Raw genomic sequence first — 15,463 nt, forward strand, 5'->3', positions numbered from 1 at the left:
TAAAATAAACTTAATTTGGTGATTTCACGATTTGGGAATTTTGTTATGATTCTTGAGCTGATCATAATAATCGCCGACTAATCAATATAACTTTAAAATAATTTGGATACATTCCTATATAATACAGAAAAAATAACGGTACAAGAAAATATAAACTTATTGTTTAATAGTTTTTCTAAAAATTGAACAATTTGTTACCGAAAATGGTGGCACTTGACGCAGATATGGACAGAGACGACGACTGTGACAATACTGGACTGGGATGCGCTCTAGAACATTTTTCCGAAATTGAAGATGTTTTAAATATGATAGACAATGTTAAAAATATTTATAACACATCATCTTTGGAAGTTGAGTATGACAAACTGTATACTATACTAAAACAGTACTATGAACAACCGCATTTACTCGATCCTCATTTGGAGAAAATTCTGGCTAAGTTTATGAATATAATTAAGGATAAGGAGTCTGTTTTTGAGTTAAAGCATGCCACATTCAACTACATGTATCAAATTATAAGAGTCAGAGGATATAAAGTTGTTGTACGTCATCTTCCTCATGAGGTATATTTGATTTCATGTTTGTTATTATATATAACATTTACTATTTTTTTATTTCCTATTCTTGAAACTAAATAAATTTTGTTCCACTATTATTGTTATCAATTTTATATATGCTTTTATATACTTGATATGTTTAAACTACTTGAATTAAATTGTAGGTGTCAGACCTGCTAACTGTCCTTATGTATCTTGAGGCCCAAGATCCTAATGACAAGGAAACATGGAGAAGCAGATTTGTTTTGTTGCTGTGGCTATCAATTGTTGTCATCATACCATTTCATATGAGTCGACTTGATGGATTTGCTCCTGATCAACCAGGTACATTCAGTACATAAAAAAATTGCTCCTAAATATTTCTCATCACTTCACTCATTTCCTCTAGATCAATGTTTGATATTCATTCCATTATAATATATGGAATGTAGGTAATGAGTCTACCTATAATGTTTAGTTAGTTTTCTAATTTTTAATTCTTTCTTTTAGGAACAAGTAAAAAATTAAAAATCTTTAATAATTGTTTCAGGTGCGGGTAGTTCTAAAAAAATGACAGTTATGGAAAGAATTTTTAACATTTGTAAGACATATGCAATGAGTAAAGATAGTTGTGCTGAAGCAAGTGCATATCTAGCTTCTAAGTTTTTAATTAGGTAATATTAATATTTTATTTTTAAATAATGGTCATAGAATGGTTTAATTTTACTAAAAGAATAAAAAAAGACAAAAAAAATAACAAAATGCTTAATAATTAAATGCATTTTTCATTATCAAGTTGTATATGTTCAAAACTATTTGAATATGATTTAGATAAATTGACTATACAATATAAAATTTCCCAAGTCAAAATAAATATGATGCAGATTAAATATACATAATTTGCTGTAACAATATTGAAAAATAACACAAAATCCACTATAACCATATGTTCACCAGTCAAATAAACATATTTTTCATGGATTTTCTGAACATTATAACACATAATTTTTTTTAATATTTTAAGGACCACATTAAAAAAAAAACACTAATAATTGTTTTTTTTTTTTAATTGTTTTGAACAAATATACTTTGAAATGAAAAGTAAATACAATTGTATGCATACTTGATATTTACAAAGTTATTCTAGTAAGTAAGTAACAGCCTGTTAATGTCCCACTGCTAGGTTAAGGCCTCCTCTCCGTTTTGAGGAGAAAGTTTGGAGCTTATTCCACCACGCTGCTCCAATGCGGGTTAGTAGAATACACATGTGGTATAATTTCAATGAAATTAGACACATGTTTCCTCACGATGTTTTCCTTCACCGTCAAGCACGAGATGAATTATAATAACAAATTAAGCAAAATGAAAATTCAGTGGTGCTTGCCCGGGTTTGAACCCACAATCGTCGGTTAAGATTCACGTGTTCTAACCACTAGGCCATCTCGGCTTACAAAGTTATTCGTAATATAAAATATATGATATTTTTTATTTTTTTTTTTATTTAAAATTCTCCTTGATATAAGCTCATTTTGATTTAGAAAACATCTTACTGAATTACAGGTCCGATGTAAAAGAGCTGTACATGAATTCGTTTTTTGACTGGGCATGTGATTTACATTCCAATCTAAAAGAAGAAGACACCATTTATTATGGAGTATTAGCAGCAGTAGCAGCGGTGCTCAAACATGGGAAGAGAGATGACCTGTTGCCATACACACCAAAGTTACTGGAGTGGGTTACAACACAAAATTATCAGCAACATAATGCAATGTTGGTTAGAAAGTATGGTGTGAAAATTGTTCAGAGAATAGGTAAGATTGATTGTAGATTTAATTATACATTATCAACAACAAAAAATTGCAGTACGGTGTCATTCATATGGACTTTTAATATCCAATCCGAGCAAATCGCAGGCTGCTATTATCGGCAGCTCCCAGCAATGGCACTAAATTAATCAATCCCAAATGCTTCCCATCCTTTTTAATAGTACAGCGCTTCCATTGCTCCCAATGATTAAAAATGTAGGGCTAATAATAGTTAAGTCGCGCTCTTGGGTTCCTCAAGTAGCAAAGGTGAGTCGAAAAATTTTCTCCTCCATTGGCTCACTCAGGCGCTGGAAAATGTTTTTGCCATATAAAACCAGACTCGCCATAGCCAACTCTTTGCTATTATCCCTATTGGACTATGCTGACTCGGTCTATTTAGATATTTCTGAGGAACTGCTAAATAAACTAGAGCGCTTACAGAACATGTGTATTTGCTTCATTTTTGGATTACGTAAAAATGATCATATTTTTCAGCATCGTAAACACTAAAGTGGCTGCTAATACGGTTGCGTCGAAATATGCATGTCCTTAATTGCTTTATACCATACTCTACCATCCTCCAAACTCCAACCTACCTAAAAGAGCGGTTTACCTTCCTTGACTCTCACACACACCAATCATTTACGCTCTGACCAAGACAATAAATTGCTGATTGCTCTGAGTTGTACTAAAATATACAGCAATTCCTTTACGGTTAAAGCAGTCAAACTATGGAATTCCCTGCCTCGAGAAATTCGTCAAGCTGAATCTGTACATATTTTTAAGAGTTGTTTTGTTTTGTTGTTTGCATAATTATTATTTATCAATATAACTATAGCATGTTGTATTATTATATGTATATGGTTATTTATTTCTTATATAAGTTTATATGTATGTATGTATAAGTGTATATGTATATATATATACCGTAACAGCCTGTGAATGTCCCACTGCTGGGCTAAAGGCCTCCGCACCTCTTTTTGAGGAGAAGGTTTGGAGCTTATTCCACCACGCTGCTCCAATGCGGGTTGGTGGAATACACATGTGACAGAATTTCAGTGAAATTAGACACACGCAGGTTTCCTCACGATGTTTTCCTTCACCGTCAAGCACGAGATGAATTATAATCACAAAGTAAGCACATGAAAATTCAGTGGTGCTTGCCCGGGTTTGAACCCACGATCATCGGTTAAGATTACATACATATATATATATGTATGTTGGCATATTACATATTTGTATTAAGCTGAATAAATTTTAAGAATAAGTTGTTCGCACACTGCCCGATTAGTGATCCTAGCAAAAAAAAAAAAAAAAACAAACATTTCTCTATACAGAGGTTGCCTGGTAGAGATCATTATAAGTGATTAGCCTTTGCATACTATATTTCTACTTGTTATTATGTGTTTTTAAATGTTTATAAAGTGTGTGCAATAAAGGATTAATAAATAAATACATTTGCCTATATAATGATTGAGATCCCAATTAATATAAAATACATTAATTGTTGGGTTTTACTTGATACACTATTGAAATTTTCCTACAATTAACTTCGTAAAATTTATTGTTTTATTTCAATTTTTTTCAAAACAATAATTTCAATATGAGATCATTTGGTAAAATTCCAGGTCTAACATTCCTTCGTCCACGTGTTGCTTCGTGGAGGTATACGCGTGGTTCGCGCTCTCTGACCGTAACGTTAGGTGGTAGTACAGCGGCTGCGGGTGATACAGAACCGATCACTACTCCACCTGATGATGATGATGATCAGGATATACCGCAAGAGGTTACATAATTTATCCTTAATTTCCTCTTACTTTTAATTTCCTTCTTTTCTTATATTGTCTAAACAGAACTAGTAAAACAAGGAATGCAATCTAAATTCAATTTGCTAAGTCAAAGATGAAATAGATTTTTACTTTCCTAAATCTTATGCTCTAGTTTACATATTAAAAATTGTAATTAGTTTGCTAAATTTGTTACTTAAAGTAGTTGCACCTTACCTCTTGAAAAATAGAGGTTTCTATATACTCCATTCAAATTGAAGTAGAAAAAAATATGTGAATAAACTTTGACCTTAAATTGACCTGAAAGTTTAAACTAGTATGGAATTAGTTGTTTTATGACATAATGATATGTATATGTTATTTAGATTATTTGTATGTATATATCGGCTTTTTAATATTTTTCTGAAAACAATATAATATATACATGTAAGAAATGTTGATGGGTTTGACGTTTTTATATCGTAAGCATCATCGAGTTTATATTGTTCATTTTTTCTTCTTTTCTTTTCCTAAAACAATAGTTTTTTATAAAGTATGTGTCTCGTTTTTCAGGTAGAAGACGTAGTGGAGCTGCTACTGTGCTCGCTGCGCGACGACGACACGGTGGTGCGCTGGTCCGCCGCCAAGGGAGTGGGCCGCATCGGTGCGCGCCTGCCCGCGCTGGCCGCCGCTGACGTGTGCGACAGTGTACTCACGCTGTTCGCGGACAACGAACGGGACACGGCGTGGCACGGCGGCTGCATGGCGCTCGCGGAGCTGGGTGCGTCGATATAAATGACGAACCGACATCGATGCCTATATATTTAACGATATTGCTCGTATTACCCTCCGACCAGTACACTCTGAGTTTTGTTATCAGTTGCTTATTAAAACAAAATGTTGTCTTCGGTTTCAGGTCGCCGAGGGCTGATATCGCCGCAGCAGCTGAGCGAGGCGGTGCGCTGCGCGGCGGCGGCGCTGGCGCGGGACGAGCCGCGCACGTCGGGCGGCGGCGGCGGCGGCGGGGGGCGCGCGGCGCGGGACGCGGCCTGCCACGCGGCGTGGGCCATCGCGCGCGCCTACGACGCCGTCGCGCTCGCGCCGCACGCGCTCTCGCTCGCCAACGCACTCATCGCCACCGCCTGCTTCGACAGAGAGGTGACGGCACTCGACTGTAAACTCTATATGATCTTTCAGCAGGATTTATTTCACAGTTTTATTTTATTGATGACGAAAATAATGTTTTTAAAAAGGTTTTTAGTTAATGAATAAACTCATGGCGATCGGTCAAAATTGTACTGTACGAATATTCTGTAATGTTTTTTTTTTCATGCTTTATTTTAACTCGATTCGCCTATTGAATCGAAAACGTTTAAATAATTAAATAATTTTATTAACTAAAAAATAAAACACGCTTTTATAAAATATATACATTTTAAGACAACTAAAATCAAATATTTCTATTGAGCCTTTTTGCCTTTTTCAGCTGTTAATAAATATGTATATATACTTATTGTAAATAAAACTTAAATGAAGTGTGTAATTTGTCCAAGCTATTTTTTATAATGCGGTTAAGAAAGGCTTTCGCTTTAAAGTACTATAATGCTTCAATAGGGTTTTTACAAAAATAAATATCACCTGTATATAAGTAAGAAGCTTATTAATTGAGATAAATTATTTTAAAAAGATTGGCATTTTTTTCATATTTTAGCCGAATTACAAATTAAATCCAATTTACATCACAAACTTTACCTCTGTAACTATATTCTTATATCACAGATAAACTGTCGTCGCGCGGCGTCGGCCGCCTACCAGGAAAACGTGGGCCGCCACGGACTGTTCCCGCACGGCATCGACGTGCTGACGGCGGCTGACTTCCAGTCCGTGGGCCCGCGAACCCACGCCTACCTCTCGGTAGCCCCCTACGTGGCCACCTTCCCCGAGTACACCCGTCCGCTGCTGGACCACCTCGTGGACCTCAAACTGGAGCACTGGGACTGCGTCATCAGAGAGCTTGCCGCTAAGGCGCTCAATAAGCTAACCGATAAGGTAATACTTTATTTTTATTTTATATATGTAATAATACTTTTCTTTTATTGCCAACCTTTTTTATTTGCAAAATTGGCACTGGGTACAGATTGAAGTTCCTAAACTAATGGATGGGAAAATTATCATATGGTCAAAGATGACCATAATAAGATCATTAAATGCAAATACATGCAAACATTACTCTTATAGTTTATATAAATATTTAGATGTAACTATAAATATTATGTTTTTCAATTCTAACAAATATCTTAGCAGTGTTACAAATCTCATGCGAACTAGGCCTCTTATTTCCGCAATAAATCCAGTTGCATTAATATATTTAGTTTTCATTTGAAACATTTTATTGTCAACACTGGCCACAATTTTTTTTTTTAAATATGGAACTAATCAATGTCATTTATTATTTAATTAAAATATTATAGTTTAGCTGTATTAGATTTAATGTCTTAGATGTATTTTATTTATTAATATTATTTCTATTTAGCAATTTACATTTCAACAGTGATGACTGAAGTAAATAAATAATATTTTATAATTCCACTGCCAACTATTTTATATGCGAACTTAGTTTACATAAAGTTATTATTAATATGACATGATATTTATTGTTTTAATTGTGCTATTTTTCTAGACACCGGAATACGTGGCCCATGAAATATTACCCAAGTTAATAAAGAAGACTGAATCTATAGATCTCAACATAAGGCATGGTGCTATACTAGGTATCGGAGAGGCAATACACGCTTTGTCTCAAACCGTTTTACCGGACGGTCAGTTCACAGATTTCTTCTTTATCATTTTAGTATAAAATTTTCTTTATAGTTCCGAATATAAGATCACAAGCTTAAGTTTAGTTTTTACTTTTGACTTTTGACTTTATTTAATTTTAAACATGTCAGTGAAGCTACTTGTCTTGAAATGACTTTAGTGGCTTTTCTTCTATTTCAAAATGAATATTATCAAGTAATAAAGTTTCTGCTTGTGCCTAATAAGTAGTATATTATATGCATAGTGAATTTTTTTTACCAATTTCGAAGAATACTTTGCATTTAATAAATAAAACTAAATAAATAATGAGTAGGATCAACTACGTTTTCAAAGCACAACGCAAATTGTGTTAAGGCTTTTTGAAAGTCTGGGTGAGCATGTATCATTTACTAATATAACAATAGATTTAGCGTTCGCGAAGTCATTGATGAGTTTCTAGAGATTCATTGAGTAGTGCTTATTGCGAAACGCGTTCTTTGTTTGAATTTCAAATATCTGTTTTTATTATAATGACTTTTGAGAACGAGCGATGCAACGGTGAACAGAATCAAATCAAAAGAAACAGGGATAGTCCCTCTGTGTCGCTTCGAAAAAATACCTATAATCGAAATCAATATATTTAGTTGAATTAAATATAACTCAACAACTCCTCGATCGTACGTGTCACCCGGCGGAACCGAGTACTAGGTGTGAGTACCGCAGGGCGCGCCGGCGCGGCGCTGGTGTCGGGCGAGGCGTGGGCCCGCGTGCGCGCGCTGGCGGGCGGGCTGCGCGCGCGGCAGCTGCTGCGCGGGCTGGGCGGGGAGCTCATGCGCCAGGCCGCGTGCCACTGCGCCGCGCGCCTCGCGCGGGCCGGCGCGCCGCTGCACTGCGGGGCCTCCGTCGGTGAGCGCTCCACGCACCTGCTGACCTGATGCGATGTGACACCTTAGAAAGTGGCTAACATATTAATTAACATATATTTTACTGGTGGGAGGGCTTCGTGCGAGCTCGTCTGGGTAGGTCCCACTCCTATCACTAGTAGGTACCACTCGGATATTCTACCGTAAAACAGCAGTATTTGGTATTGTTGTGTTCCGATTTAAGGGGCGAGTGAGCCAGTGTAATTACGGACACAAGGGACATAGCATCTTAGTTCCCAAGATTGGTGGCGCATTGGCGATGGAAGCAATATTTAACACTTCTTATAATGCTAATGTATATGAGCGTTGGTGACAACTTACCATCAGGTATGCTCGTATGCTCGTCCGCCTACGTATATTATAAAAAAAAACGACTAAGTTTTGCCAAATCGATTTCACAATGTAGGTCATTTGAGGTATTCGTTTCACACAAGAGAATAATTAATACTCAAGGCATTGATTTATCTAAAATATTGTAATATGTAATATAATTTTCGAAAACATTTTTAATTACTAAATTATCACCTCCAAGCCGTTTCAAATAAAAATATATGATTGTATTCCAAAAACAAATTAAAAGAAAAACAATAACCCTTCTGTATTTAATATCTGTTCTTCTCGAGCCTAAAATATTTTTTTTCCAACCCGGTTGTAGATTTTTGATAATAAATGAGCTAACGCTATATTTAATAATGATTTTGACTTTGATTCTCTTTAGATGAATGGTTAAACCTCATCGAGGAGTGTCTCGCTCACGAGGTTCAAGCGATACGCGAGAAAGCGATCGAGGCATTGCCACCGTTGTTTGAGCGGTACTTGCAAGATGATAATCTTCAATACGGTGATATAAACGCCAAACAAAAGAGGATGCAGCTTGTGGAGAGATTTTGCGACCAGTTGGGTAACACGGGCGTCAACGGACTCGTGCTAAGGATGGGGTACGCACGCGCTATAGGTAATTATTGCTTTTAATATTCGTTCGACAAATAGTGCTCAAGATATATTTACTAAATTTCAATAATAATCTATTCTATTTACATTCGGAAGAAAAAATATTCTAAAGCATACATGATAATGATTTTTTTTTTGACGTATAAAAATTAATAAGATTTATTAAATTTCGATTATAATAATTACTAATTAATCCGATTACCATGGACGACAGTCTTTTTAAATAGTAAAGTTGGGCTTTAGTACAAAGCTTAGAAGAAATGCTTTATACAATTAATTCTTTTAATAATTTAATTATTAATACTTTCTAAAATAATACAATTATTTGTGTAGTTTGCAATTTAGTTCTAATAAAACCGAATAATCGAAATCAGCTACAAGGTCATGTAATAAAATGCGGAAATCTAGAACATGAAAAGTGTTTGATTGGGTATATTATAATCCGGTACCGATAGATGGCGCTGATTCAATATATAAAATTCCTGAATCGCGCAAGCTACTTATTCGCTAATGAGTAAATGACCAAATAAATTACATATAGTTATTTGAACCGTTGAACGTACTGCTCTCCAATAATAACGCCAACAATATTATTAATATGTAATGTACTGTTTGTAGTAATTGTCCTAATCGTAATATTATGTGAATCGTTATAGATCTTTAATTGAATACTTGCAGGTTCTTTGCCAAAGTTCGTTCTCGAGGAACAGATGCAGCTCGTAATCCAATCACTAATAGATTGCACGAAAGTTACCGAGAGCACGTCGAAGTGGGCCGAGGCTCGTCGAGACGCGGTGGTGGGGCTGACCGAGGTGTGCCAGACGCTGGGCCTGGGCGGCGGGCTGGACAAGTTCGTGCCCCACATCCGAGCCGCCTTGCTGGAATGCCTCTCGGAGTATACCGTGGATATGAGGGGAGATATCGGGGCATGGGTGCGAGAGGCGAGCATGACCGGTGAGTAGTGGTAGTGAAATTTGACAGTACCTATGTATGTCTAGGATTTTGAAATTCCGGTAATATACTAATAGCGGCTCGGCTTGATTTCGTCCTCGTGCATCGAGCGATTGTGATCTTAGATCGCGCCATTTTAACGTTTAAGTATAAAACCTTTTTATTTGTACCGTTAAAGCCTAAATATTAGTATTCATATTTCAATATTGGCAAAGTACAGCAGTGCCGTATGTGGCCCTTCTATTTTTCATTCCATAGTACTATCCCTTTTTTATTTGTAATTTGTATCTTTTTCAATATTCTACATAGCAATTTCTACAATTTCAACATGAAAGTTGTAAAACTAATTTTGTATGTAAACAAAATTAATTCTCGCACTTTATCACCTTGAAGGGCGATTTACCGTACCAGATTTCATCAAAATCAGTTCAGGGCTTAGCCGTAAAAGTTACGCTTTAAAGTACTTTTGAATTTATAATCTTAGTATAGATTTCGAATCCAAGAGATAATATCTAATTTGCTAAGCAACGTTTGCTAGTATCATTGAATAAAATTTTCGATGTAGGAGATAGTTATAAACTAAGCTTATACAAGTTTAAGTTATTGAAACTCAATCGTATCCGTTAATTGAAAATAAACACGGACACCAGTCGCGAGTTCGCTCTCGTTCTACTCGTACAACCCGTGGCTACAACTCAATGAGCCGCCGCAGGCCTGCTGTCGCTGTGCCGGCAGTGCGCGCGGCTGCAGGCGGCGCCCGACCCGCTGTGCGTGCTGCGCGGCGTGGCGCAGCAGGCCGTCGAGAAGATCGACCGCACGCGCGCGCACGCCGGCCGCGTCTTCACGGCGCTGCTCTACAAGTGAGTGTCGTGCGTGTGCGTGCTTGCGTATACGCATTCCGAACGAGAGATATTCCACGGTGTTTAATTTTGTCAAAATCGAAATATACTTACTTAATGTATATTTTGATTTCAAATCATTTTTTATAAGCGACCGAATTCCTTAACGCGTAATTCCCTGTTGTTTATTAAAGTTAATGTAATACATAGATATATTAAAAATCGAATTTTTATCAATGTATAATTTATTATAATCTATTTGTTTTCGTGACATTAAATCTATACATCAATATAGCCTTTAAACCGTTTTCGAAAGCTCCGTTAATTGCTCCACGTTTAACTACTTATCTGCAAAAATAGGTGGTTTATAAGGTTACATATTCCGAGGTTCTGGATTCAAAATCCGGATCGAGCGAATAAAAATTAGGTTTTTCTATCAAGAAGTGCTTAGATTATTAGATCGTCCTGGAATATGGATAAAGGAATTGCTTATACTCCTGTGCTTTGGAAAGCCATTGGTCCCGTTTCTGAACTATCTTCGTTCATGTCGGACTGCAGTCCCCTCGGATTATGAGAGTTGGAGTTATAGTGCTTACGCACTCTAAAATAAGTAGCTTGGCCGGTCTAACGAGGTTATAATTATCATAATTTGACTACCTTAATTCTTAAAATTCCAGCGATCCGCCTATCAAGAATATACCCCACCACGAGGCATTGAAACGCATATTCCCCTGTGAGGAAATTGAGATGCGACCCCGTCACGAGGAAGCCGAGACCAGCGAAAGTTCCGCCGTCGTGCTGTGGCTGTTCCCCGGGCACACCATGCCTCGTTTCGTGCAACTGCTCGCCTTCCCAGAGTATCGCTATCACATCGTCAAGGGGCTCGTGGTTAGTGCCGGAGAGTTGACGGAGAGTTTGGTAAGCAATTGTAACTTTTTCGTTTTTATAAAGAAGACAAAAGAGCATTAGGATCAATTTATATTAAACATTACGAGTGCTAAGTTTGCGGTAGAACAGTTGATGAATGAGTGGTACCTGCGCAGATAAGGCGTTCAATTATCATCAATAATCTCACCCTATTCGCTGCAACCAAAAGACCTTTTTAGAAATGAGTCATGAAGCTCATTTTCGTTATTTTCTTTTTCTTATTTTATGTTGTTCAATTTTGTCTCGTTTTTTTTTTTGTCCCAGGTGAAACATACTACACAATCATTGTTCTCTTACCTGAACACACTGCACGACGACAAGGAGACGCTGAAGAGTATTTGTGATACAATAATACAAGTGTTCGCTGATAACTTACATGTGAAAAGGATCACTGGCCCGATGTTCAACTTTTTAGATCGATTGTTAAGTTCCGGTAAGTTATAATGTTTTGCACATCTCGCAAATTGTAGTCATACTAAACACGAGAAAATAAGAAAAACATTTTGACAATCTGATCTGACTTGTATACAAAAAATATAACAAAAAATGTATCGTTTCAAATCTATGCTAGAAAACACTAATAATTATCTGGGACATTATTCACACACGGCCATCTGATCCCAAACTAAGCAGAGCTTGTACTATGGAAACCAGACAACTGATATACTACATATACTATTTTTCTTTTGTAAATATATACTTATATAGATAATTACACCCAGACTCAGGACAAACAGACATGTTCGTGCACACAAATGTCTGTCCTGGGTGGCAATCGAACCCACAACCTTCGGCTTGAAAGGCATGTATGTACCAACCACACCAACCGGCCAACATATGTTTTGGCTTTTTGATTAACTAATATAACTTATTTTAGGTTCCGTATCGCCGATCTTGGATGATCCAGAATCGACATTTGCAAAAGACATATTAAAGTATTTGCAATTGGAACTGAGGGGTGGAAAAAATATTTATAAATTACTGGACTCTATAAACGTTCTGTGTCAACTCATTCAGGTAAATACTTATCTCATTATTTTATTTTCAGTAGTACATTATCAGTAACAGTAACAGTAACAGCCTGTTAATGTCCCACTGCTGGGCTAAGGCCTCCTCTCTCCTTTTGAGGCGAAGGTTTGGAGCTTATTCCACCACGCTGCTCCAATGCGGGTTGGTAGAATACACATGTGACAGAATTTCAATGAAATTAGACACATGCAGGTTTCCTCACGATGTTTTCCTTCACCGTCAAGCACGAGATGAATTATAAACACAAATTAAGCACATGAAAATTCAGTGGTGCTTGCCCGGGTTTGAACCCACGATCATCGGTTAAGATTCACGCGTTCTAACCACTAGGCCATCTCGACTTCATATCACATCACACATTACATCACACAGTACATTATCAATTATTTATATTAAAAATATTTTACGTTTCTTTTTTTTTTTTAAATGACAACTAAGATACCAGACTTAAAAATTGAGGGCGAGATTTTTTTGTCGAGCAAATATACTTCCTACTTTCTTATAGATATATAATATTAGATAGATAATTGTCGCTTAATGTCGTAACGCTGTCGTTAACCGTGTGCGTGTGCGCGTGCAGGTGCGCGACGCGTGGCGCCTGTCGCTGGGTCAGCTAGCCATCTACGTGTGCTACGCGGACCGCTACGTGCGTCGCTGCGCCGCCGCCCGCCTCTACGAAGCGCTCACGCTCTACGGGGACGTGTGTGACCTGCCGCAAGAAAACCTCGACCAGGTAATTATGATGTAATTACAGGCTCAAGGGACATAACATCATAGTTCCTAAGGTTGGTGACGCATTGGTGATGTAAGCGATGGTTGACATTTCTTACAATGCCAATGCCTATGGGCGTTGGTGACCACTTACCATCAGGTTTTCCCATATGCTCGTCCGCCTTCCTATTCTATAAAAAAAGGAACTCTGCGTACACAACTACATATACAAAATTATATTCTATATATGACAATAAGGTCTTTTTTTTTCATTTTCATACCTCATTTATATAATAATCATTAGCATTTTTTTAACTGTTACTATAATAATTAAAATTTTAAATTTGAATAAATATGAGGGAATTAGTGTTTAATTTTATTTCTTTTTCAGGTTATGACAATCCTCGCTGAGACTGATTGGGAGAAGGATGTTAGCGAGTTAAGGCCAATAAGAAATGAGATTTGTGACCTTATGAGTATAAAACGTCCGGTGATGAAGCAGAAGGCACCGTAATCTGTGATTTAATAATGTATTTCTTTATACGCTTCATAATTTGATGGCTTTGAAGATTAGCCGAAGAATATTAACTTGCTTTGTGCCTTTACAAAGGTATAATTATTTTAACGGTATTAACTAAACTTGCACTTTCATTTTGTTTGTATTAACGACTTTGTTCAGGCAAATTAAATGTATACACAATATAACAGAATTAAAAAAAAAAATGCTTATTCTTATAACGAATCTTTTATTTACAATTAAACATTACAGTATAAAGTAATACAAATTACAGTACAAAGTAGTACAAAAGTAGTACATTTAAACATTATTATTAGTTGAAAAATCCTTATACTGTATATCCATTTTTTTCATGACCTAAAGGCCTGAGCGATAAGATTAATTGCTGAGTCCTATATTTAACGAGACGTTAAAACTGTTGGAAATAAGTCGCTACAAGTTTTTACGCTACCTGTGATGATTGAAAAACATGATTTCAAAAACTTACGAAAGGTTTTATTGTTGGGACGCTTTTGAATTATGTAGTAGCCTACTATCCGTAAACAAAACGAATCGCTTCTTGAATATAGTAATCGGATATAATCGTACTACAAACGAAGAGATAATTATTCACGGATACAGTGAAAACTTTATATAACGATACTGAAGGATGCGCATTTTATGGCGGTTTTGAGAGTTATTTTATTCATTCTTTATTGCACGCAATTTACAAACATATAATAAGAAGTAGTACATTTAGTATGCAAAGGTGGCCTTATCACTTAAAGTGATCTCTTCCAGGCAACCTCTGTAAAGAGAAATATAATGCGTTTTTTTGCCAGAATCATTAATAGCATAGTGTGCGAACAACTTATACTTAACTGAACAACTTTACTTGTCGTTAAATGGAGAGAAGAAAAATCAATATTGTTTTACTATGTATTATATTATTTACCGATCAAGTATAAAATTTACAAACAACAAACATTAATACTTAAAGCGGATAACAGCGCTTATTTAGTTGAGTTTATTACTAATAACGTACAGCTGCAGTTTTTACTAATTTGGGCAACTTGGAAAGTACTGTTTAAAACTTAATAATGACGTATTGTTGTCGTTATTGAGAGTGGGTGTAACGCTACATGAAGTGCATCACTGTATGGAAAACAAGCTAGACCAAACGAAAGAGTGAGAAAGTCGAGTGATTTTTTTTTTATAAAATGGAAGGCGGACGATCATATGGGCCACCAAATGGTAAGTGGTCACCAAACGCCCTTAGACATTGGCATTGTAAGAAATGTCAACCATCGCTTATACAGCCAATGCGCCACCAACCTTGGGAACTAAGATTTTATGTCCCTTGTGCCTGTAATTACACTGGCTCACTCACCCTTCAAACCGGAACACAACAATATCAAGTATTGCTGTTTTGCGGTAGAATATATGATGAGTGGATGGTACCTACCCAGACGAGCTTGCACAAAGCCCTACCAACATTGAAACGCTTTAGGGAGTTTGTCGTTAAATCGAGTGATGCTACATGGAGTTTACACTGTATATCTTGTCGGTTCTAACGCAAATTAAAACGGCGATAAAAAAAATCATTACTTTGGCTTTAAAGGCTCAGAGGCAAGAATATTCCTAAGTACGAAAATAGATTTATAATAATACTTCGATTTGACTGCAACCAATGTTTATGTTTATTGGTTTGAAGGCTGATGAGCTTTTTAGTA

The 15,463-nt window shown here is 36.4% G+C and overlaps 1 protein-coding gene across 1 annotated transcript; it reads left to right on the top strand.

Moving 5' to 3' along the window:
* Nucleotides 1-13,949, top strand: LOC126768873 (tubulin-specific chaperone D). The gene is made up of 18 exons (XM_050487252.1): nt 1-563; nt 722-881; nt 1,087-1,210; nt 2,097-2,347; nt 3,970-4,127; nt 4,681-4,888; nt 5,024-5,265; nt 5,887-6,156; nt 6,788-6,926; nt 7,627-7,809; nt 8,545-8,781; nt 9,456-9,731; nt 10,441-10,588; nt 11,245-11,485; nt 11,759-11,927; nt 12,372-12,511; nt 13,104-13,256; nt 13,626-13,949. The coding sequence occupies exons 1-18, from the start codon at nt 204-206 to the stop codon at nt 13,746-13,748; spliced, it is 3,582 nt and encodes a 1,193-aa protein (XP_050343209.1). The 5' UTR covers nt 1-203; the 3' UTR covers nt 13,749-13,949.
* The last annotated feature ends 1,514 nt before the right edge of the window (nt 13,950-15,463 follow it).

The sequence above is a fragment of the Nymphalis io genome, chromosome 6 (assembly GCF_905147045.1).
Source record: "Nymphalis io chromosome 6, ilAglIoxx1.1, whole genome shotgun sequence".
Classification (NCBI taxonomy): domain Eukaryota; kingdom Metazoa; phylum Arthropoda; class Insecta; order Lepidoptera; family Nymphalidae; genus Nymphalis; species Nymphalis io.